Source organism: Dioscorea cayenensis, chromosome 17 (assembly GCF_009730915.1).
Source record: "Dioscorea cayenensis subsp. rotundata cultivar TDr96_F1 chromosome 17, TDr96_F1_v2_PseudoChromosome.rev07_lg8_w22 25.fasta, whole genome shotgun sequence".
NCBI classification, from domain to species: Eukaryota; Viridiplantae; Streptophyta; class Magnoliopsida; order Dioscoreales; family Dioscoreaceae; genus Dioscorea; species Dioscorea cayenensis.
In genome coordinates, this window is record NC_052487.1 from 20,305,061 (window position 1) to 20,329,863 (window position 24,803).

Genomic DNA, 24,803 nt, shown 5'->3' on the forward strand with positions numbered 1-24,803 from the left:
TTTTGCCTTTCCCTAAATATTTTCATCTCTTCCATTAAGTCACTTGCTTTAAACAATGTTTGTTGCTCAATCACATCAAGTATGCCCGTTGAACTTCTAATTTTTGGCACAAGTTGTGCTCATGAAATTGAAATGCCGGATTCAACCAATATGCCAAGACATGAATACCCGTTCGTAGAGTTCTATGCCACCGTTCTTTGATAATGGAAGTGTAGGGCTTGTACAAGTGTTTTTTTTCCTTTAAATAATTCCTTGATGCCATTCCGGGCCCTATATATGCCGTCATACACATAACCCATTGCCGGTTTTTTTCATCGAGATCACAAATCCATAATAAACGAATTAGAGGACCCATTATCTTCACCATTATCAAAGCAATTTCTCCAAAAAAATTTTCATCCAAAACAATTTGCTTAACTTCTCTCCCTTTTGGAACATTGAGAAACTTTTTAAAGTCAGAAGATACGACCAAAGATTGTAAGTAATCTTTGTGGTCATGCAAGCTCTTCAATGCAATAAAAGTAGTAGCAAACCGAGTAGCTCGGGACGGATAATTTTCAGTAAATTTTTGGTTTGCGTTCTCAACCAATTCAAAAACCCAGTTATGATTATAGACAAATACCGTTATCTTTGAAGCAAGAATTGCCAAACTATGAACTGTTGGCATTTCCGCAATGTCTTTCATTATCAAATTTATTGAATGAGCGACACATGGAGACCAATAAATGTCAACATATTTCTCTCTAATTTTCCTTCCAGCAGACCTTATAATTTGCTCCATTATACGTCACCATATGAACAACATTTTTTTAGGCCCAACCATTTTCAATAATATCGGAAAAAAAGATTGCATAATGTCTCGGCATTTTGTAATAAAGCTTGAAGCATCAACTGACTTAATAAATGAAATCCCCTTAGGAGAGTACACCAAGAAATTGATCAAAGATCTTTGTCTATTATCTCGTCCATCCATCACCCATGATAGTGCATCCTGTTTCAGCCCAAGTTCTTTGAAAAGTATCAATAATTAGCTTCACTTGTTGCTTGCAATCTCTTAATAAATTAACCCTTAGTGCATGATAACTAGGACTAATATATCCATGGCCCATACTTGCTATCTTGCTAATTGCAACTTGGAAAAATGGAGAATTAATGGCATTCAATGGAATACAAGCATGATAAAACCACATAGCAATGGACATATCCGTATCATGCCATTTCTCCTTACTTTGCAAGGAAGCCTTTATGCTAGGTTGGGTAGGATCCGCAATTCCATTCTTGAAATATGATTCAATACTACAAGAGGCCTTTCTTTTCCCTTTAGAATTTGCACCCACACAAGGAATTCTTTTGCTAACTTGATCGGAAACATCTTCAACATCATCACCTTCAAATTCATGAATTGATTCACCAAAAAGATTGACATCACCAAAACATCCTTTCTTTTCTTTGGCCTTTTGAGCATTCTCTTTCAATGATCCTTGCATTAAAAATCGAACATCTGAAGGTACATATTTGCATGAATCAACATTGCCTTTTGATCCTGCAAGATGTTGTTTCATTCGGTTGATCCCTCCACCCGCATTTTGTTTATGACAAAAAGTGCAAATCAAAACTTTCTTTCGTTGAGAATTTTGTGCCTCACTAATATATCTCCATGCAATATCTTTTTTTTGTCGAATATGTGCACCGGTTGTATTTGATTGCACTTCATTTGACGGTGCCGATTCCGTTTCGGTGGTATCCATTTTGTTGTATCCTAGACTAGAATTAGAAGAAAGAAAAATTAAATAAATAAATATATCTTGAGCCATTCATTCAAGTAATCAAACAAAAAACTTCACTAATATACTACACAGAATGAACAATTTAGCAAAGAAGTGCTCTTCAACATCTTGCAACTTTATTCTCCAATTCATCTACAATAAAATTTCCTTTCTTTTCCACCCAATCTTAGTTCACGCTAATAATCAAAATCAATGAAAATGAAAAACTTGAGCAATTAATTCATAAATTGGACAACTGAAGATAGAAAAAGAACATCCAATTACTACAAAGCACTAAATTTCATGCTCTTCAACATTTCCTGAACTCACATGAAATAACACAAACTAAAAAACACAAACTAAAACCAAAAACAAAAGAATGAATCAATAAAACAACAACAACGTTACAACAACATGAAATAACTAAAAAAGAAAAAGAAAAAAGAGATCTAGATCTAGGGTTTTCAGTTTTTTGACTCATCTCCGGCGGTGGTCCGGTGATGGTCCGGTGGCTATCGGCGGCTACTAAGGTGGCTATCGGAGGTCCGATGATGGTCCGGTGGGGAGAAGCTCGGCCAAAGAGGGAAGCTACGGAGACGGGTGGAGAAGAGGCTTATAGTTCTGACTAAGCTCTCTCTTTTATTTTTTTGATAAAAAAACAAAAACCAAAAATAGCTGAACTGGTTTTGACCGGGTCCGGTCAAACCGCCGGTTCACCGGTTTTTGAGTGGGTTTGACCGGTTCAAGTTTTTGGTCAACATTTAATAGAAACCCTGGACGGATCGCTGACCCTGGGTTCCCTGGGTTTCTTGATCGGACCGGCCGGTCCGGTCCGGGTTTAAAAACATTGTTTGATGCCAACCTGGAAGCAGTCTTCTTTTGCTTGCCTTCCATGTTGTCATCTATTTTAATATATTTGTGGGTTTTTACTTCTTTATTATGCATGTGCTTGTTAAGAGTCACATCTCCTCTTCATGGTTATATCTTTTTAATAGTCTCTCAATTTTAATATATTTGTGGTTTTTTACTTCTTAAAAAAAAGTGTTAAAATTGAGATAATTCGAACATAGTATGTATAAAGGTATAATCACCAAAATAGTCCCTGTACTTTTCTCTCTCTTCTCTTTTGGTCCCTCTACTCAGAAATGCTCCCGACTAGTCCCTCTACTTTTGAAAATGTGCCCACTTAGTTAAAAATGCTCTGACCCAGGGTCCCTCTACTTTTTAGAAATGTGCCCAGACTTAGAGACTAAGTTGGCACATTTCTAAAAGTGAGAGGACTAGCTTTCACAAGTGAGCTACTCAAAAGTGAGAGACTAGTCGAGGAGATCAAAAAGAGCAAGAGAGAGAAAAGTACAGGGACCAACTAGGGTAAAAGAGAAAAGGAACATGTTTATTTTAATTTTAATTTTTTATTATCTTTATATACTATTAAGATTTGTTAGATTAAACGATATGTGGTTTATCTATTTTATTTATTCTAAAAATTGAAAAAAAATGATAATATTATTCATTTGAAATAGATCAAGGCACTCATTAACTTTTCAAGGTAATTGTTAGTTCCTCCGGTGTGGTTTGTGGGTATTAGGTAACACTCAAGCACTCATAAAAGTCTCACACAAACCAATAAAGAAAGAGCACACAAACAAACACAAGGAGACACACAACGTTGGTAACCCAGTTCGGCGTCCACTCGCCTACGTCTGGGGGGCCAAGCCCGGAGATAAACAATCCACTAAAAGAGGTAAAAATAGATGAGTACAAACACTTGCCACTCACACTCTCAACAATAAAGATCACTACCCTCTCTAGATTGTCTGGTGCTCACACACTCTCCTCTAAGAGTCACACCTTACAATCTACGAGCAAGGTAGCTTATATAGACGCCTCAACGTCCCAAATATAGCACATACCTCTTTTAGAATCTCCGCGGCTACTAATTTAAAAACTCGCTAGAATTAGTCATTGCAACTCCCGTCTGTAACATGAATTGCAACATGGCCCTCACTCGCGACTTGATTGAGTTCCGGTTACGTTACGGGACGACCTCAAGACCCATCAACCTCCCGGTCATGCTTTAGTCCGAGTCGATGCGACCCAAATCTCCCGATTCGATCGCCGCAACTAGCCTACCTCCCCGGGTTCCTCATCACGCGAGTCCCCTCGCAGGGGCGACGTCCCTGATCGTCTTCACGAAACTTGCCAAACTTAGTCTTCAATCCACCTAAATTTGGTCTTCAAAGATTCTCCAAACTTGATCTTCAATTCACCCAAGTTTGGTCCTCAAATCTTGCCTTCATAGACTTCAATCAATCTTCATCAAGGATTCTTCAAATCATATCTTCAATTGATCTTCATTCACACCATGAATAGATCTTTCTTTAATTAAGCTCCACCATGTTTAGTCTTCAATCATATCTCTCTAAGTATGGTCTTGATATGATCTTGTCTTCATGTTTCCAAGAATAATTCCACCAAGATCTTTAAGATAGTTTCACCATGATCTTCAAAATATTTGCTTCCATGTTATAGACTTATTAAAAATAGCTCCACCAAGATATTCAAGATGTTTGCCTTGCACTCCAAGTCTCCATACCATGTCACCATGTTTGCCACGCCATCAATTATGCCTTGTCACCTTAGTTGCCACGTCACTTGGTCTAGGTGTCAAATCATGCCAATAAATAGTGCGGTTGCACTAACAGTAATGTTGTAGCATGTTAGTTGTGATTGATTGGTGAGTTAGAGTGTGTGTTTAAAATTTTTTTTAAAAAAAAAAATTGGTTTGACCGAACAATTTTTATATGGGTTGAGCACACTTTAAATTAATTAAAAATTATAAAAAAAATTCTAGTTAATAACAAGTATTTATTGATATTAAAATTATATATATATGTATATGTATGCATATGTTTCCTTGTGTGTGCATATATACTACTTTCAGTTGAATTCAGCAAGATTCATAATGGGCTGGATCTTATCTGTGGGTTGGGCTGGACTAGGCTGTGATGGGCCCATTTCTAATTCAGCAGATGGCCCATTAGCTAAATGTACTATAACCCATAATTTCCTTTCTCAATTTGATTAAATTAAAATTTTTAAATCAATAAAAAGGGATAAAATGTACATACACTCATAAATTAAACCACACTTAAGCCAAACCAAATATCATTTTCATTGGACTTTGAGATTATAGTAAAATATATTCTTAATTTACTTGCTCATTCTAATAAAATTTATTGCAATATATTATAAACTATACATTATTTATTAAACATCCTAACAATTCACTGATGCCATCTTTAAAATTGTTGGTTTGTTTCATGGTTGAAGTCACACTAGTACTGTTATTTATTTATTTATTTTATTTCATTTTATTTTATTTTGAAGTAAATTCACACTAGTTTGGTTACAGAAATTTAAATTACATTTTTGTCTATAAGTCCACTATTTATTGAAAAAAAAAATGTTAACTAAATTTTTTTAAAATAATTTAGAAAAATCCAATTAATTAAAAAACAATGAAAAAAACTAAAATGAAATTTAAAAAATCATTATAAAATAAAATATATCCCAATTAATTATTATTATTATTATTATTTATTTATTTTTTATTTTTTGGATCAGTGACAATGCCCTAGTCCTCCCCAAGTCTTCTACTCCCGCATCTCTCGATCTCCACTTCCCCCATCAATGGCGGAAACCCTAACCCTAACCCTAACTCTTCTCCTCTTCTCCATCCTTCCACTCTTCTCCTCTTCTCTCCCCACCATCGGCTTCGACTCCTTCCTCTCCGAGCAATTCCGCCGCGATCCCTCCGCCTCCAACGACTCTTTTCCCCTTCTCCCTTCCTCTCTGAAGAAGCCCCTCTCATCACTCCCCTCCCCTCCCCTCTCCTCCCTCTCCTTCCACCTCCCCATCCCCATCGTCCTCCACCTCGTCGGCTCCTTCCCCTCCATCTCCTCCTCCCTCCTTCCCTCCCTCCTCATCTCCTCCTCCTCTTTCCAGACCATTGGTGCCACCCCTCACCACCTCGCCATCTCCCACTCCCTCCACCTTGAACCCCGCCCCAACCCTTCCCTCTCCTCCCGTCTCTCCACCGCCATCCGCTCCCACATCGACTCTTCCCCTTCCCCCTTCCACCGCACCGCCCTCACCTCCGTCCCCGTTTCCGTCACCGACGACCTTATCCGTGATGATTTTAAGGTCTCCGTCTCCGCATCCTCCGCCCCCGCCTACCACATCTACTTGCTCAAGCTCGATCCTCCATCCCGTCCCTACGCATACTCCTACTCCCCCGGTGACTCCTCCCTCTCCTTCTCCAAATGCCTCGGCAGTCTCTACGCCGGCTCTGACCGCTACCTCTGGATCGACCTCGCTGCTGGCCCCGTTGATTACGGCCCAGCGCTTTCCGGCGACGGTGTGCTCCCTCGCGGTGAGTTCCACCCTCTCGCTACCCTCACTGGGCGCCCTAAGTCCGAAAAGGCCCTCCTTGCTGATCTCGCCTCTTTGATCTCGAGCGCTTATAAGGCTCTTCTTGTTCCGTCCCTGCGGATCCCAGTATTCTTTGAAAACTCGCTTTTGATTCAGTTCGTTCATGTTCATGGTGATATCCGTGATCCTAGTGGTTTGGATTTTGGTGCTATTGAGAAGAGATTGAAGGGGAGTGATTTGGTGTTTAAAGATCAGACCTTGAGGTTTAGATCTTATTCAGTGAAGTACTCTGAGTGCCCTATTTGTGCTTTTGCAGTAACAAAATCAACAAACTTCTATACTTCTAGGTTTCTGTTTGAGAACTATACTATGATTGTGAGTGAATACTTGGATTCAAAGAGATTGAGGCAGATACTTTCTGACTCAGGGGACGAGTTTAAGAGAGCGGCTGGCATTGAGGATGAGGGTTATGGGAAGGTTGTTCCAGTTTATGTGTTTGATTTGGACTATGATAAGCTTCTGATGCTTGATAGGTTTCATCAGGCTGTGGCTTTTAGGGATATGGTGATTGCTGTCAGGACGAGGAGCTCACAGACAGTGAGTGATTATAGTTGCAATGGCCGCCATGTGATTACCCAGACTAGGAATTTGGAGCGGCCGATTGTTGGATCTGTTCTTCAGAGCATGTGGGGGGTATCACCCACACATCTATCATGGAGCCCGGAGCATAATAACACTCTTGTCGACTACACTTGGAGTGTTGGGCAGACACCATTTGGCCCTTTTGCTGAGTCTTCATCATTGTCATTTGCGCAGAAGGATGCAGCTAAGAGGAATGTCCTTCTTACTAGTTTGAATTACACAATTAGCAGTGCCATTGTTGTGTTGCAATCAATGGCAGCTCATGGTGGGGATCAAAAGCTCCTCACAAAGAATCGTCACTTGGAGTTTGTGCAGAGGTGGAATTTTTTCAAGCATAAACTGGATAAGGTGATTGCTGCCATGGGACATCTGGATTTTGAGAAGGCTATGTACTTCTTGAGGTCCTCAGATCATGACCTTTATCAGATACATACTATTATTTATCAGGCTTCTCAAGAACTGGAGGCATCACTAGTTTGCTTCAAAGATCCACCATTCCCTTGGGCATCAGCATCCATTGCGGGGGTATTTCTGTTCGGCTTCTTGTACCTCTATGCTAAGAGGGATAAGATATTCAGGAGCAAGCGGAAGCAGTTTTGAATTTCTTTTCTTCAAGTTGTGGAGGATGGTTTCTCCCGGCGGCGGCATTATTGTTATCCATCATCTTTTTGCGGGAGATTTGACTCCTAGTGTTGATTGTAATTTTAGATTGAGCTTGTGATGTGGAACAAAATTTGACTTAGAAAAGGGTGTCAACCTTCACACCTGCACAGGCTGTTTGCATTTTTTAAAACACTTGAAATGACACACTTAGCTGAACGCTAATAAACACTAGCTTTGAATATGGTAATCGCCGTAAGTTTATGGATTTGCTTTCATGCGACACCATCTACTGCTAGATGCCCTGCTCTCTTGCCTCGGTTGCTATAGATGAGTTGTTGGAGACAATGTGCTTTTTTTGGTTTGCTGAAGCTGTGCTGATATATTTTCGTGACTAGTTCAGCACAGTAGTAAATGTCAATCAGATTTTGAAATTGTTGGAACATATAAATCGTGAAAATTATAAATTTCTCTCAGTGTGGCCAAGTTGCTTCTGATTGTTTTGAATGATGGAGTATTATTTTTAGGATCCATGTGTTGAGCTGTGTGTTGTTTGTTTATGGAAACTGCATCTTTTACTTAGCAAAACAAATGAATAATTGTATAGAGAGACATGCAACTATAACTATTTTGGGTTCGTATATGCTCTGTAACTGGAATTTGAAGCCTTATCCTTTTGGTTGACTTGCTTTTTATGTAATTGTTGTTTCAGTTTATCCCATTTTTTTCTGCTTTACTTTTAAAGTAAACTAAGGTTTGCATGTATCCTCTTTTTGGAAGTTTGGCTTTGGGACAATATTAAAGATGCCAGAACAGGGTGGCCCTTTACAGTGTTTATCTTTGTACAACAACTCAGTAGTAAAGGCTTGTGCTGTACTGGAAATATTTTATGCACTTGGTGAATCATTTGTGAGTTGCGACGAACTGTCTTGCTGAAATTTTAGCAAATAGCATTAAATATTGATTGACCTTTTCTTTACATTGGTCATGCTTAAATTGAAATAATCAACATCAAGCAAATTTCTATTGTTGATGAAATCATACAGGAGCCTTCTGATTAAGAACTGCTAGCTTCATGACTTAAAAGTCATTGTTACACAGTCCATTTTTGCAGCTGCTTGAAAAATGAAGCTTCTGTCCCACTATGCCTTCTGCATTGATGACACAAGTCTGCAGTCTCAGCTGAACACTACACTTTCTACAGGTATGTGTCTAGTCTTGCATGTGCTTCAGTTATTTCCAGATCTCTTGTTTTGCCCTTTCCACTAATGCTATTGATTGTCTTGGTTTATTTGTTATTTGTTCTAACTTTCACCTTAAGCTTGCTTATTGACTACTTTGAGCGAATTCTTATGCACATCTATATATATATATATATATATATATATATAAATGTAATTCTTTCCGCAAAAATCCCATATTTTTAGATGTCTGTTAGTTTGTTAGCCTTGTCTGAGATCTAGCATGAACTTCACATTTCACTACAGAAGAAACTAGCCCTTCATGCAATAGCTTCAGCAAATACATCCTTGTAAATTGGCTCTTGTGGTGTTTAATTCCTATGAGCTAAAATAATTCTACCCTAGAATCCATGTAGGACCACAGGATAAAGTGGGGAGAGGCAGATTCGACCAAATTATGCCAATTAAAGTACTTAGCATTTCACTTCAACATGCTACATTTCTTCTTAGGAATTGGTTAATAATAGTAGTAGTAAATAGACATGTTAGTTCATTAGTTGTATTAAGTTTGGTATTGCTATGTTTTCTGTATATCACTGCAACATTGAATGCTGCATGCAGCACTAAGCCACACTAAGCCAGCTACTTAAGATATCTATCCTTTTATTTTGATGGATTGACTCAATGGTGTTATAAGCATGAGCAAGATCACTAATGGTATATGATGAAAGGAGACAACAGGTTCCTTGCCTTGTTTATTTGACCAGCTAAAACCTGTGTCACCTCATTTTTCTTATTATATCATATCTTATGTGATTAAATGTGATTTTCTTTTTCCTTTTTTGGGTGATGTGTGTTGAACTTTGAGCCTTTGAGGCAATCTTGGTGCATTATGGTCTTTGCAATAATCAATAAATTATCTTTGCGTTTATCATGAGTTTGCTCCAATCAGATGTTGACAGTAACAGTAGTTTAACCATTCTGTGATATTTTATTAACACCCCATTTCATATTGGAGCATTTTTCAAACTACAAGTTGCATTACCGTTGATTAATTTAAGAGCATTAGGTAGCTGTTTGTGTGTTTCAAACTCGTGAAGCTTCCGAAGTAGACCTAATCAATTGCCATTCTAAGAAGCAGATAGGATTACTTGTTTGTCTTGGAGAATGATGTTTGAATCCATATCTAAATATAATGATTGTATTTGAGGGTTGGGGTTGTCCTCCCATTCTCTTCTACTGGGACTTTGGGTTCCTTCCTTTTGAAAATTTATTGTTCTGGTTCTTTGCTGCATTGCCTATCTTTTCTCTGAGACTTAACTCTGAACACCATAGTTTCCTTCCTGAATCTATAATTTCTGATCTTTTTTTATCCCTTGGTACCACTGGGAGATTTAAAATTTTTAAATCTTTCAAAACTGATGGAATTTCTTCTAGCCATATTCATTTACCAAAAAATCTCGTTGCCTTGGTTGCCCCTTGTCATTTTGTTCTGTTCTATGGTCACCATCGACTCCCAGTCTCCTACTTCTCGTAATCTACGTGATCAGCATGCACTGCTCTCCTTCAAGTCCTGGATCTCTAATGATCCATCTAGAGCATTAGCCTCATGGAATGATTCTGTTGAATTCTGCCAATGGTATGGTGTGACATGCGGCCGCTGGCACATTGACAGAGTCACAGCTTTGAACCTGGACTCACTAAACTTAGTTGGTATCATCTCACCATTCTTAGGAAATCTTACATTCCTGAGGAGATTGAACCTCTCAAATAACAAACTTGAAGGCCAAATGCCACATGAGCTCGGCCGTCTATACAGGATACAGCATCTTGACCTGAGCCTTAACTCTCTTGAAGGTAAGATTCCCACAACTCTTTCTCATTGCTCCAAGCTCCAAACTTTATCCTTGAGAAACAACAAACTCGAAGGGGGGATTCCAAGAAATCTTAGTTCTTGTCCAGACCTTCAAGCAATCGAGTTACGGTCCAACATGCTTGTAGGACATATCCCAAGTGAGCTTGGACTTCTTAGAAAGCTCAATATATTAAGTGTCATGCGCAACAATTTTACTGGAGGCATCCCATTTTCTCTGGGCAATATTTCTTCCCTTACTTTTCTTTCACTGTCATCTAACAGTCTATCGGGAGGGATACCGTCTTCATTAGGACAACTCTCATCTCTTTCTACTTTTACCATAGCCCACAATCAGTTATCTGGAATGATTCCTTTCTCTATTTACAATCTCTCAGGCATGTATTATTTTGGTATAGCAGATAATCAGTTTGTCGGTACCCTGCCTCCGGATATGGGTGGTAAACTTCCTAAACTTCAATATCTATACATGTATGGTAATCAGTTTGGTGGAACCATTCCTGCTTCATTGTCTAATGCTACTGAACTGAATACCGTTGATTTATCTGACAACAACCTCCATGGCCCTATTCATGAGAATCTTGGGTTTTTACCCAGTCTAACTTGGTTTTCACTTTTTACAAATCAGCTTGAAGCCAATGGGTGGTATTTTCTCACTGCATTGACCAATTGCAGCCGGTTAAGGGTGCTGCAATTGCATGACAATAAGCTTGGAGGCAGACTACCAAACACATTAGCCAATCTCTCAGCACACATGGAATGGTTGACATTGGCATGGAATGGTATCTCTGGAACTTTACCTGCACAGATAGGGAACCTGGTGAATTTGACAGCAATTTATATTGGTAATAACCTTCTTACTGGTGCCATTCCTAATTCTGTTGGAAAGTTGCAGAGGTTGGGAGTCTTATCATTGTCGACAAACCAGTTTTCAGGAGAAATTCCATCATCCATTGGCAATCTCACTCTGTTGAGCAGAATTTATCTAGCAGGAACTGATTTGTCTGGAGACATACCCAGTAATTTGGGAAACTGTCGCAGTTTAGAACTGCTAGACCTTTCAAATAATAAACTTTCAGGTTACATACCGAAGGAACTTGTTTCTATCTCTTCTTTGTCTCGATACCTTTACTTGTCACACAACTCATTGACTGGACACATACCTCTGGAAGTAGGCAGATTGAAAAATCTCAAGGAACTCGATCTTTCAGATAATGATCTATCTGGAGAAATTCCTAGTTCCCTGGGTGATTGCCAAGTTTTAGAGATTCTTCGTGTCAGTGCAAACTCCTTGCAAGGAGCTATTCCTGATTCTCTGGGAAATCTGAAAGGCCTTCAAGAGTTAGATGTTTCACAGAACAACTTGTCCAGCAACATCCCTGATTTCTTTGGTACGTTTCATTTCTTACGAAGCCTTAATTTATCTTTTAATCAATTTGTGGGTAAATTGCCAGATAAAGGGGTCTTTCTGAATGTCAGTGCTGTTTCAATTGTTGGGAATTATAAGCTGTGTGGGGGAAGTCTTGGATATGACTTGCCACCATGCGCCATTTCAAGCTCACAAGGAAAACACAAGTCTCATTCAACTGTAATCATTGTCTCATCAATTGGTGCAGTTCTATGTTTTATTCTATTTATTGCTGTTATTACTTGGTATCTTTGGAAAAAGAGATCAACAAAGCAATCTCCATCTGCTGCTTCCGTGGATCGTTATAAGATGGTATCTTATGCACAGTTGTTCAAGGCCACCGGGGGTTTCTCTGAGGCCAACCTGCTCGGGGTTGGAAGTTTTGGTTCTGTATATAAAGGAGTTCTGGATGAAAGTGACAAAACTATAGCAGTCAAGGTACTAAACCTTCAAAGGCGTGGAGCTTTGAAAAGTTTTATGGCTGAATGTGAAGTCTTGAAAAATATAAGACATCGAAATCTCATGAAAATTCTGAATACATGTTCAAGTCTGGATTTCAGTGGCAATGAGTTTAGATCTTTAATCTTTGAATACATGCCTAATGGAAGTTTGGAGAAGTGGTTGCATCCTCTAGATGATGAAAATCCAAGATTGATGAACCTTGACCTTGGACAGAGGTTAAACATTGCTATTGATGTGGCTTCTGCCTTGGATTACCTTCATCATCAATATCATTCAACAGTAGTTCATTGTGATCTGAAGCCAAACAACATTTTACTGGATAATGATATGAAGGCCCTTGTAAGTGACTTTGGTTTAGCAAGATTCTTATCAAAGCGCACAACTCAAGCATCCAAGAATTCAAATAGCTCAATTGAGATAAAAGGAACAATTGGTTATGTTGCTCCAGGTGTGATTCCTTGCATTATTTTGCATTGTCATTGTATTACTGATATTAATTCATGTTATATATTAGATTGTCGGAATCATACTCAGCTTGATCAAATAATATCATCCTTTGAGATCTCAGATCAGATTTCCTTCGCTTTCTTTAAGAAATGACAAATGCTGATAAATTGCAGAGTATGGCATGGGAGCCCGAGCATCCACTTGGGGGGATGTATACAGCTACGGAATTCTTCTTCTAGAGATGCTTACTGGAAAGAGACCTACAGATGAGTTTCCAGAGAACCTAAGCCTCCGTGAATTTGTCAAGTTGGCTTTTCCTAATCAAATCTTGAACATCATTGCTCCATGCCTTTTGTCATTTGTGGATGATGGCATGGGTCAAGAAGATGCAAGAGAGAAAATCTATGAATGCCTAGTTTCATTGGTTGGAATTGGTCTGTCATGTTCACAAGAATCACCAAGGGACCGGATGGAGATGAGAAACGTATGCAGGGAATTGCTTGATATCAAGGATCTATTTATAAGATTACGAATACCAAGCTGCAGAGACAGGAAGGATAAGCGAAATTCAGAAATCTGAATCAGGTCAAGGTTAATTTATTCAAGTAATTTCAAGCCTTCAATGGATGCATACATGCATGATTTTTATTGTCTTTCTCAAATAACTTGTTCTACTATTAGTTTCAAGTCATATAGTGACGATATCAACTGCAGCATATTGTTCAAATTAAGTTTTCAAATCATAATTTCTTTTGATCTCACAATTTTTGAAGATTTTGAAACTTTAGACGCTGAAAAAGTGATAAAGATACTCTTTTTCAGAGTTTTGATCACTATGTGTGAATCAGTTTCCCCTTTGTTTGTTGAACATGCATGTGGATGTAGTCTTTAAGGGATGAATTCATACACACTGGAGCTTTGCAGCTTTGAACTCATCCCCTTTCAGATATTGAGACATGAGCCTTTAGTTACAAATTAGACAAATATGCATAACACTTGGAATCTGATCGAAGTATATAGATTTTTCTGTTACTAAAGATAGAATATTACTGTAATAATAATATCATCCAATATACAAAAGATTTGAAATCATAATATATTACTAAATATACAAAACACTATAAATGATAATCTACTAAACATTTTTTTTTTTTGGAAAGAGGAGCGGGGTGAACTCACTAAGGGACCCAGGGGGCGTGCCTGGCCTCGGTGGAATAAATGGGGATGAGGCCGCGCTCACGTGGGCGCTGGAATCACCCATACACAGCCACTATTCGCAACTCGGGAAATGTGCGCTCGGTAGAATCGAACTCTCACCACTCGGTGAGAGCTCTATCGGCGACCCGTGTACCAATAGACCCAAAGGTCGTTGGCTAATCTACTAAACATTGACCCAGCAAGTATATAACTACCGATGAATTATATGTACTCTAATTCTAATCCTGGTTGAGCTCAAAGCTTTCCATTAAGCCATAATATTTTTCAACATTACACTCTTCTTCATCCATTTTTTGCCTCGGCGTACTGACATAACTGAACCAAACTGAAAATAAATAAAAAAAGAGTAGGGTCTGTTGTCTTTCTAAATTTTTCCGCATTCGTCAACGTTTGCCTTTGCCTTGTTAAATTGATTATGGCTAAAGTATTGGCAACCGAGGCTCATTCATCAGAACAGGGTGATGATTTTAAGAAGTTCTGCACTATCAATTGAACTTTTTATTTATTTATTTAGTTTAGTTTAGTTCATGTGAATGCATCAATCTTGAAATATATGACTATTTACCATCCAAACATGCATCTACTTCTTTCAGACAAACTAGAAGCATAGATTGCCACTTATTTATTTATTCAAGCCTTCAGATACAGGAAGGATGATAACTTGTAGTGGCTGGTAGATACAACATGCATGCATAAATAATTAATGATCCAAGTTTACTGCATCACCAATATATATATATATATTCACGCATGGCATGTTTGATTGTTTCACAGGTGGCTTCAATTGTTAGTTTTGATATTTAGTCGGGTACGATCGGTACCAACATCATTTGTTTGCTCTGGTGGACAACCGTTATAACGGTTACATTTCCTCTTCTTCTTCAGTGGCGGTGGTGACTTACAAGCACCGTAAGGTCTCCCTTTCGATCCACCACAAGCGGGTCTATTAGGGTCCACTGTCAAAGATGACATGAAGAGGATTAGTACTTGTTGTTAAACATGAAGTGTGTTTGTTTCTAATTTTTTTTTCTCTGTTTTTGATTATTTGTATTGTCTTACTTCTGGGTTTGTTAGTGTGTTTGTTTGTCTTGTTTTGCTTCTTGGTTTGTAATCCCTAAACGCTTTGTTTTCTTCCTTTTATTCAATAAATTCAGCTCTCTGAGCTCTTTCTCAAAAATATGAAGTAATAAGAGAAAGGAATATGTTTAGAAAGTGATGATCATCAGTAAACACAGATCATGAATGGAACTCACAAACGCCTGGAGAATTAATTGAAATTGGACGTGCTGCAAAGGTTGGTGTACTAGTAAAGAGCAGCAAAAGGATGGAGAAGATGATGAAGATGACAAATATAGGCTTAGTGCCAGAAGCCATGCTATGCTTTTGACTGATTGATTAACTCTTGATGATGATCTAAATTCCAGGTTTCTGCTAAATATATAGAGCATGTTGGGAGCCTATATACATGATTAAATTGTTGGTTGGTTTATATCTTTTTCAATCACTCTTGTTATATTTAATTTCCTTGTTTATATTTGAGCTAAAATGAATTATTTCCATCGCCTATATTCCCATAGTCTTCCACGTGATTGGTTCCATCATCTGATCTCCATCCTTGATTGATTGATTGATTGATTGTTTGTTGATGGTGATCTAAATTCCAGGTTCTTACTAGTAATTATATAGAGCATGCTGGTAGCCTACATGATTAATTTGTTGGTTGGCTTATATTTTTCAATTACTTTCGTAATATTTAATTGTTTCAAAGGAGATTCAAAGTCAGAATTCTTGGGTGGGTGGTGCTGTGTATATATATATATATATTATAAAATACTGTATAAATATAATAATACTGTTTATTTATTTTTTACATTCTCTTAGAATGCTTTTTTTTTCTTTGTATAGTTGCATGATAGAAGAGATTTATTAGATAAGTTAATTTGGTTATTGAAAAATCTTTTGAATGTGCATATTGTAGGATTTTAATCGCACTATATGACACATGTCCAAGTTAATAAATTTTTAAATAAATTTTTAAGCAGTGAATAAGTTGTCATAGCTAGTGTGCATCACTGGATATGTCTGTCCCTTGACATAACTCTTGCAGCTCGGCGCTTGTTGCTTTTGAAAAAAAAAAATTCCATCCTAAGTCTTCCACTTGGTCATCAATAATTATTGTTACAAAAAAAAGAGATGCATAGTATTTTAACATCAACATCAATCTCAGCAGTTCACTAGTCGGCAAATAAAAAAAATTTAAACCATACCCAAAGCACACCAGAACAACTCCTATGGAGTCAATGAATAGGGTACTTTGCTCGAGGCCTCGGGCACTGTTTATGCACTAATATATGCCTATCTCTTTCTCATTTTTACTCTCACTCATATTTTTTTCAAATCTGGGTTATCTATGTGGACGCCCCATATGATCTTTGCTCTATATATATATATATATATATGTTTGCCGACATAGAACTAGCTATAGAAGCATGCACAGAAGCTGAGACTGAGAGGATCGGAAAATGAGCACAAGAAGGGTGTAGATCAGGATGATAACCTTGTAAATAATTTAGAAACTACGTTTGACTTTATTACTTATTACTCTGATGTGGTGCATATATATACATGTATCTATATATACAAGTTTTAATTAGTAGAAAACGTGTATATAAGCTCTGATCGACTGAGCCAATGTTTTATTCTTCTTTTTGGTTTTTTTTTTGGGCTTTGTTTATTTTTTATTTTGCTGTGAGAAAAGTCTTACATGCAACTTATCAGATGAAAAATTTTCAAAAAAATAAAATAAGGAAACTTTCCCAGAAACACATATATATGTTCCATTTAAATGTGTTTTCCTTCTCATGCTCCGGTACAAGCTCACTAAGTCACTATTATATCTCTTTTCAAATCTAATCAATAGGACTAATTTATCAACAACAAATGATCTATTTATAGTCTAGTTCTTATTAAAACTCTTCGTAAGTGATAAAAGTTCGAATTATAAGAGAAGTTACATTTTTAGCCGTGTCCACATATGTGTGCCCTCTCTCACTTGCTCCGCCGAAGTTTGTGCATACATCTATATTTTTTACCGACTTAGTCACTTATTTTAGTCAAACAAAAAAAAAAATCCAATAGGACCAACTCAACTTGATTCTTGTTGGTAAGGAGAACCTTTTAGGGTTTATAGTAAGATGCATTGAATATGAATACTGGTCATGACCACCTTCACAGCAGAGGAATGATAGAGGAAAGATAATTATTATTATTTTTTTTTACTAAGTGAGAGGTTGAGAGATTAGCTCCCGACAACGCTCATTGTGATATGAAGCCAAACTATGAAAGCTCTTGTAGTCTTGTGAGTGTCTTTCGGTCTAGCAAGATTCTTATCAAAGGCCACAAGTCAAGCATCCAAGAATTCAAATAGCTCAATTGAGATAAAAGGAACAATTGTTTATTTTGCTCCAGGTGAGATTCCTAATTGCTTTATTTTGCATTGTCATTGTATTGCTTATATTAATTCATGATACATATTAGATTGCCTGAATCATACTCAGCTTGATCAAATTCATCATGTTGAGATGCCTTGAATTTAAAATTGATTGTGATTGTAACTCTATCCAAATTATGACTCGACCCTAATTTAAAAAGTTAACCCTAAATTAGAAATTTCAATGAAAATCAGTGGCGGGCTTTTGGCTTGGGCCTGCCCAACAGACTGATCCATTGGGATTATATTATTTTATTTTAATTTAATTTAGATATATATAGGGTTTTATCTGTATCAGATAAATGAGTTTTTTTTCTCAAAAGAGAAGAATAAGAAATCTCTATCTCCCTGCCTGTGGACGTAGGTCATATAGATAGAACCACGTAAATTTCTGTAAATTTCCATGTGCTACTATTTTTTTTTATTTTTCTTCATATTATTGCTGCGTTTGGCATAACACATCCTTTGAGATCCCAGATCAGATTTTCTTTGCTAATATATGGTGAATCCTGATAAATTGCAGACCAAGCATCTGACAAAGCTGTTGATCAGAGTTAAATGTGACTGGTCAGAGCTAACATAGTTGACTAAGCAGTAGATTGGGCTACAACAGTACGTATTATGGAAAGCACGTGTTCATTGGAGAGTTCTATCCAAATGGCGCTGCTCGATAGGATGTTTATTTTTCTTTACTTTAATGTTTGTCTGCTGCCTTATTTTTTTTTTGGGAAGAGGAGCAGGGTGAACTCACTAGAGACCCAGGGACGTGCACAAATTTTGGTGGAACAAGTGGGGACGGGGCGCTCGCGTGGCGCTGAGCCACTCATCGCCTGACTCTGTCCATGTTCTTAGAAATGTGCGCTCGGTAGAGATCGAGCTACGTGACTCGGTGGGAGGCTACATCGATGACCGATGTCTGAAATAGGGCCGAAGGTCGTTGGCATGCAAATTATCTTATGCATTTATATTCTCATGTTTTATATCTCTTTTGTCAAGCTAAGCTAAGTGAGTTCAAGCAAAACTTCAGTGTATATATTGCTGGAGTTGACTGAAGACCATTGACTGAAGCATGGTTGCCGCTGCTGTGATAACATGAGGAGAATGGTCAGCATCTTGTGACCATGTTGAAGATCACGAGATGGGCAACCATGCACTCAAGTTGAAGAATTGAAAGAATGCTGAGCATGTACTAGGTGTCCTAGTTTGTCCTTTTAATATTATGTTTTGATATATATATATATATATATGTTCTGATCTATCTTTTGCAATTATGAGTGAAATATAGTAGAACAAGAGGTAGAGGTCTCTCTGTTCTTGAACCTGTGAACTTAAGCACACTCATCTCTCATCTCCTTTTCAACTCATTGAACATATATCCACCTAAATAGTGTGTGTTGTGAATCAAATAGAATGCTCTGCCTTGACAGCGTCCACTTGGGGTTGGGGGGATGTATATGGTGGCTGCATCCACTATCTAGGAACCAAGTGCAAAGCAAATGCAACAGTATATATACAGCTATGGAATACTTTATACTCCTTCTGGAGATGCTCACTGAAATGAGAATTACTGTAGTTCTCATCAAATCTTGAATTGTTGGAGAAAAGGTTGATCAGAGTCTCTATATATAGTTGACTCCAGACTCAATGCACTGACCACAGTGGATGCATGGGAAAAGCTAGCTGAGTGGGTGAACTGCTTTGACTAGCTTTGGGACTGAATTTTGACGTTATCTGTTTGGATGCATAATTAGTGTGTTTGTATGCTGCTATGTTGGCATTGTTTTATTCTGTTTTTCTTTCAGTTCAGTCTTTATATTTTTCAGTCAGTTGTGTCAAGCATATGAGAGCCAGTGTTGTTCTTCTAATATATTAGACTCTTGTGTTAACCTGATGCGGTATTGATCCATTGAGTGAATAACTGATTCAGTGAGTGTCATATAATGAGTTACTAAGCATTGTATTAGATCTTATCATGAATATCATTGCTTCGGCATGGCTTTTGTTTAATTAGTTTGATAAATAATTAATAAATGCATCGTTGATTATAATTTAATTAAACATTTTATTATTAAATAATTAATTGCACATAAAATATATAATTATATTAAAGTATTACTTATAATTATATTAAAATACAACTTATAATTAAATTATTAATTATATAAATTAATAACTTATAATTTTTATTAGTTATAATAATAAAAATAAAAAAATATTGAATAAAAAATTATAAATAAGTGGGACTCCAAATTTGGGATCACAATAGTTGAATCCCCAAATTTAGGGGTGGAAAAAGGAGTTGGGTTGGAGCTAATCATGACTCCAAATTTAGGATTTGGGGTCATGGTTAGAGATGACCTTAGAAATAATCACAAATAAAACTAACCACACACACTCTATATATATATATATTCAAGCTTATTTTGACTGATCATATCAATTGAATGGGTTGATGCTTATTGACTGATCATATCATTTCTTGTGGCTCTGTTCTTATTGATTCATCCATGGTGATGACTTTAGCAAGTTCAGCGCTACGATCTATTAAACTTTTTGTTCATTTATTTATTTAGTTCATGTGAATGGATCAATCCTGAAATATATAGATACTAATGTACCATTCAGACATCTAGTTCTTTCAGACAAACTAGAACCATGGATTGCCACTTATTTATTTATTCAAGCCTTCAAACTCAGGAAGGATGATAACTAATATAGCGTAGTAGCTGGCAGATACTGCATGCATGCATAATGATCCAAGTTTACTGCATTACTAGTAATACACACATGTCATGCTTGATTGTTTCACACAAGCAGCTTCAATTGTTAGTTTTGATATTTGGTAGGGTAGCAGCATTATTTGCTTCCTGCGGCGGTGCACAACCATAAATTTTGTTACATTTCCTCTTCGGTGGCAAATTACAATTACCTTAAGGTCTCCCTCTCGACCCACCACAAACGGGTGTATTAGGGTTCACTGTGAAAGATCACATGAAGAAAATTATTACTTGGAGTAAATTAAAACGTGAAATAATAAGAGAAAAGAATATGTTTATAAAGTGATCATTGGGAAACACAGATCATGCATGAAATGAACTCACAAGCGCCTTTTGCAGGACCTGGACGAGCTGCAGAGGTTGGTGTATTAGTGATGAGCAGCAAAAGGATGGAGAAGATGATGAAGATGACGAATATAGGCTTAGTTCCAGAAGCCATACTTGATTGATTGAGTAATTCTTGATGATCTAATTAAATTCCAGCTGGTTCCTATACTAATTATATATATAGAGCATGCTGGCAGCCTACATGATTAATTTATTGGTTGGTCTATCTTTTTCAATCACTCTTCTCATATTTAACTTCCTTGTTTATATATTTTGAGCTAAAATGAATTATTTCCATCACAAGTCTTCCCATAGTCTTCCAAGTTATTGGTTCCATCATCTTCTCCATACTTGATTGATTGATTCTTGATGGTGATCTAAATTCCAGGTTCCTACTAATTATATAGAGCATGCTAGCTAGCAGCCTAGCTACATTATTAATTTGTTGGTTGGCTTATCTTTTTGCAATCATTCTCGTTATATTTAATTTCCTTGTTTATATTTAATTTGAGCTAAAATGAATTATTTTTATCCAACAAGCACTTAGTTAGTGCAGTTGGTTGTTAGAATGAATACCACTGTACATATACTATATAAATATAGTATTGCTGTCCATTCAATGTTCACGGCTCTCTGGAGAGATATCATTTTCCTCTTCTTTAGGGGTATATGCATAGGAAATTTATTAGTCCGGTTTAGGTTTTTGAAAAATCTTCTAGGTGTACATGTAATAGGTCTTTAATCATTCGATAAGACATTTAACTTTAATCATTCGATAAGACATTTAACTGAGTTAATAAATTTTTCTGTGTCGTTTAGTCACTGTAGTTGATGCATCACCGTACTTATTCGTCTCTTGACATCTTTTATATGGGCAGTGTTTATTACCTTTGTCAAATATATATATATATATATATATATTCATCCTATGTCTTCCCAAAGTCTTGAAGTCGTCAATAATTATTGTTTAGCCTAATTATTTTTCACTCTGCTTGACTATTCAGCTTGAAAATATCTTTAAATCTGTTTGTCAAGATTTATATATATATAAAATTGATATAAATGCTGAAGATGCTGGAACTAGGATGAAGTTATAACATGTTTATAACAAAGGATATATATATATATATATATATAGCACAACATTGTAGATATTGTTTACACAAAGAGACAGGTACACTTCAAATTAATTAACATCCATGCCTCATGACTACACGTATGCACATTAATTGTACCCTTACATGGTTTTGCACTTGCATATATAGTTGCATGGAAGGATATATACGTTTGCCTTCATTGAACTAGCTATAGATATATACATGAACAGAAGCTGAGACTGAGAGGATGAGAAAATGAGCACAAGAAGGATGTAGATCAGGATGATAACCTTATAATTAATTAGAAACCATGATCGACTTGATTACTTATTACTCTGATCAAGTGCTTATATATCTGACATCCTCTGGGGACGTTCATGGGAACTCCCCAAAGTTTAAAAAGCAAGAGAGAGATTGTCAGATGCTTGTAAAACCAACCAGGCAGTTGTTATGTTGTGCTTTAAGTCTAGATTAACATATTTTCCGCATCTCATGTTTTTAGTGTGTTACTATACATAAACACAGTAATAAAAATAAAACAAATTTAATGGAGATGATTGGATAGTTGAAAATAAGCTTATTTAGATTTTGAATCTACGCGTGTGGGCAGATGACGAGTTATATATATATATGTACAAGTTTTATTTAGTAGAAAATGTGCATATAAGTTCTGATCAGCCAAAGTCACTTGGTTCAAGAGGTTAGAGGCACTAATATGGATTTCTCGTGTGGTTTGAGGAGTGATAAGGGTTTGAATTTTCGTTGGAAGAATTAACTCAAGAGTGATGTTGTACCCCCCACACACACATGCGCCCCGAGGTGAGGGCACGTTCGAAGCTCATGTGCGTATGATCCTTGACAAGCGCATTAGAGGCATTAACTCACGCACGATAGAGATCTTCTGGCATGTGTTTGTCAATTTTTTTTTATCAACTGAGCTAATGTTTTTGGTTTTTTTATTTTATTTTATTTATTTATTTAGTATTTATTTTATTTATTTTGGTTTGTTAATTTATGTGAGAATAGTCTTACATGCAAATTATAAGATGAAAATTTTCCAAGAAAATAAATACGGATACTTTCGGACAAACAACAAATATATATATATATATATATATATATATATTATATTTATGTTCCATTTAAAATTGTGTATCCCTTCTCATGTCGCGGCACACGCTCTACAATATAACTCTTTTCAAGTCTAATCAATGGGAAGAACTCGTCCTCAAAGTCTTCCTTTTTTGTCCATATATTACAGGATCTCTGGTTAGTAAGGAGTACATTTAATTTTAGGGTTAATAGTAAAACCTAAATCACTGAATATGAGTACTGACTATGAGCAGTATTTAACAAAATAGTGATGATAATTCTTTTTCTAACCAAGTGAAAAGTTGAGAGTCTCTACCATACAAATTAAGATGAGTTACTTATTCATTTTATGAAAATAAAATAAAATAAAATAAACATTGATTGTAATAATTTCATAAAAAATATAAGAGCCTCTCTAATGAGGAGAGATTTAGTGCTTAATGACCACCAACCGTTTAATTGGTAGATCTTATATTTTTTAATTAAAATATTTATACATATTAAATTCAAATGTAATGACGCCCATTTTTATTTTAAATTTTTTTTCAAAAAAATTCAAAGATTTAACCGTTGCATCTATCCACCATTTTATAACTATAAATACAGTCATTTTTAAGAAAAAACCTACATTACACAATCACTTGTGTTTGTTGATGTTCTCCGGCGGAACTTACACTGGGAGGTGGAGGTGGAGGTGGCCAACCACAGTTAACAGAGGATAGGCATGGCATTTGCCCCAAATGTCGCTGGTGTCTGTGTTCCGGATGCAATGCAGTCATCAAGTTGAAGATGATCTAGTGAACCATATTTTCTCTCTCTCTCTATATATATATATAGTGTTACAAATGTTAAATTTGATAACTAAAACCATGCATGCAACATTTGTTCTTTTATAAATTAAGACAGCTTAAGAGACACGTGAATTGGCGAAGAACATCAAATGGATGGAGAAAAGGATGATTATTCTAGTGGTGCTGGGTTTCCGCTTTTGCTTATTCTTCTACTTTTTGGTAGAATGTTGTAGTTCTTTTCTTTTAATAGAAGTGGTTTATCCAAATTTTCAAAAAATATATATATATATATATATATATATATATAATGATTATTCCCTGATAAGAAGAAGGCATATCATTTTGGAGAAGGCCCTTGTAAGTGACTTCGGTTTCATTAGCAAGATTCTTATCAAAGCCCACAAGTACTCAAGGATCCAAGAATTCAAATAGCTCAATTGAGATAAAAGGAACAATTGGTAACGTTGCTTCAGGCTGCATTATTTTGCATTGTCATTGTATTGCTTATATTAATTCATGTTACATATTAGATTGTCTGAATTTTACTCAGCTTGATCAAATAAAATCATCCTTTGAGATCCCAGATCAGAGTTTCTTTAATTTTTTTTTTAATAAATGGCGAATCCTGATAAATTGCAGAGTATGGCATGGGGGCCCAAGCGTCCACTTGGGAGGATGTATACAACTATATATGGAATATTCCTTCTGAAGATGCTCACTGAAAATTAAGAGACCTACAGATGAGTTCTCAGAGAACCAAAGCATTCGTGAATATTTGTCAAAATGGTTTTTCCTCATCAAATCTTGAACATCATTGCTCCATGCCTTTTGTCATTTGTGGACGAAGGCATGCGTTAAGAAGATGCAAGAGAGAAAATCCAAGAATGCCTATAGTTTCTGTTGGAGTGTTGACTGAAAACCAACTGAAGCATTGGAGTACTGTTGACTGAAGAACAGATGAAGAACGTGGGGTCCATGCTAACGTGAAGACTTCCCAGTAAATCCCTGAAGACACCCAGCCGATCTACAGCATCATGATACGTACACAGGAACCTCACCATGCATTAATATATGGAAGCTAGTGTCTTGTTATATTTAATAGTAGTGAGTACAGTCATGGAGTGCAGTAGTAGTGAATGTTGTTTTTTTTTTTTTTCAAATTGTTGCTTCCTTTGTTCTGTGTTTTGAGTATATTATG

The 24,803-nt window shown here is 36.6% G+C and overlaps 2 protein-coding genes and 2 long non-coding RNA genes across 4 annotated transcripts; 2 read left to right on the top strand and 2 right to left on the bottom strand.

Annotated features, from left to right (window-relative positions):
• The first annotated feature begins 5,388 nt into the window (after nucleotides 1–5,388).
• LOC120280672 lies at nucleotides 5,389–7,686 on the top strand. The gene has a single exon (XM_039287587.1). The coding sequence runs from the start codon at nucleotides 5,460–5,462 to the stop codon at nucleotides 7,440–7,442; it is 1,983 nt and encodes a 660-aa protein (XP_039143521.1). The 5' UTR covers nucleotides 5,389–5,459; the 3' UTR covers nucleotides 7,443–7,686.
• Nucleotides 7,687–9,788: 2,102 nt separating this feature from the next.
• LOC120280152 (probable LRR receptor-like serine/threonine-protein kinase At3g47570) lies at nucleotides 9,789–13,961 on the top strand. Its single transcript, XM_039286894.1, has 2 exons — nucleotides 9,789–12,814; nucleotides 12,987–13,961. Exons 1-2 carry the CDS (start codon nucleotides 10,045–10,047, stop codon nucleotides 13,391–13,393), a joined length of 3,177 nt encoding a protein of 1,058 aa, XP_039142828.1. The 5' UTR covers nucleotides 9,789–10,044; the 3' UTR covers nucleotides 13,394–13,961.
• A 654-nt stretch (nucleotides 13,962–14,615) lies between these two features.
• Nucleotides 14,616–15,458, bottom strand: LOC120280894. The gene is made up of 2 exons (XR_005542434.1): nucleotides 15,285–15,458; nucleotides 14,616–14,987 (listed from the first exon to the last, which is right to left on the bottom strand). It is a non-coding gene; the product is annotated as an uncharacterized LOC120280894 (long non-coding RNA).
• Nucleotides 15,459–20,165: 4,707 nt separating this feature from the next.
• Nucleotides 20,166–20,766, bottom strand: LOC120281000. The gene is made up of 2 exons (XR_005542471.1): nucleotides 20,623–20,766; nucleotides 20,166–20,498 (listed from the first exon to the last, which is right to left on the bottom strand). It is a non-coding gene; the product is annotated as an uncharacterized LOC120281000 (long non-coding RNA).
• Nucleotides 20,767–24,803: the final 4,037 nt, after the last annotated feature.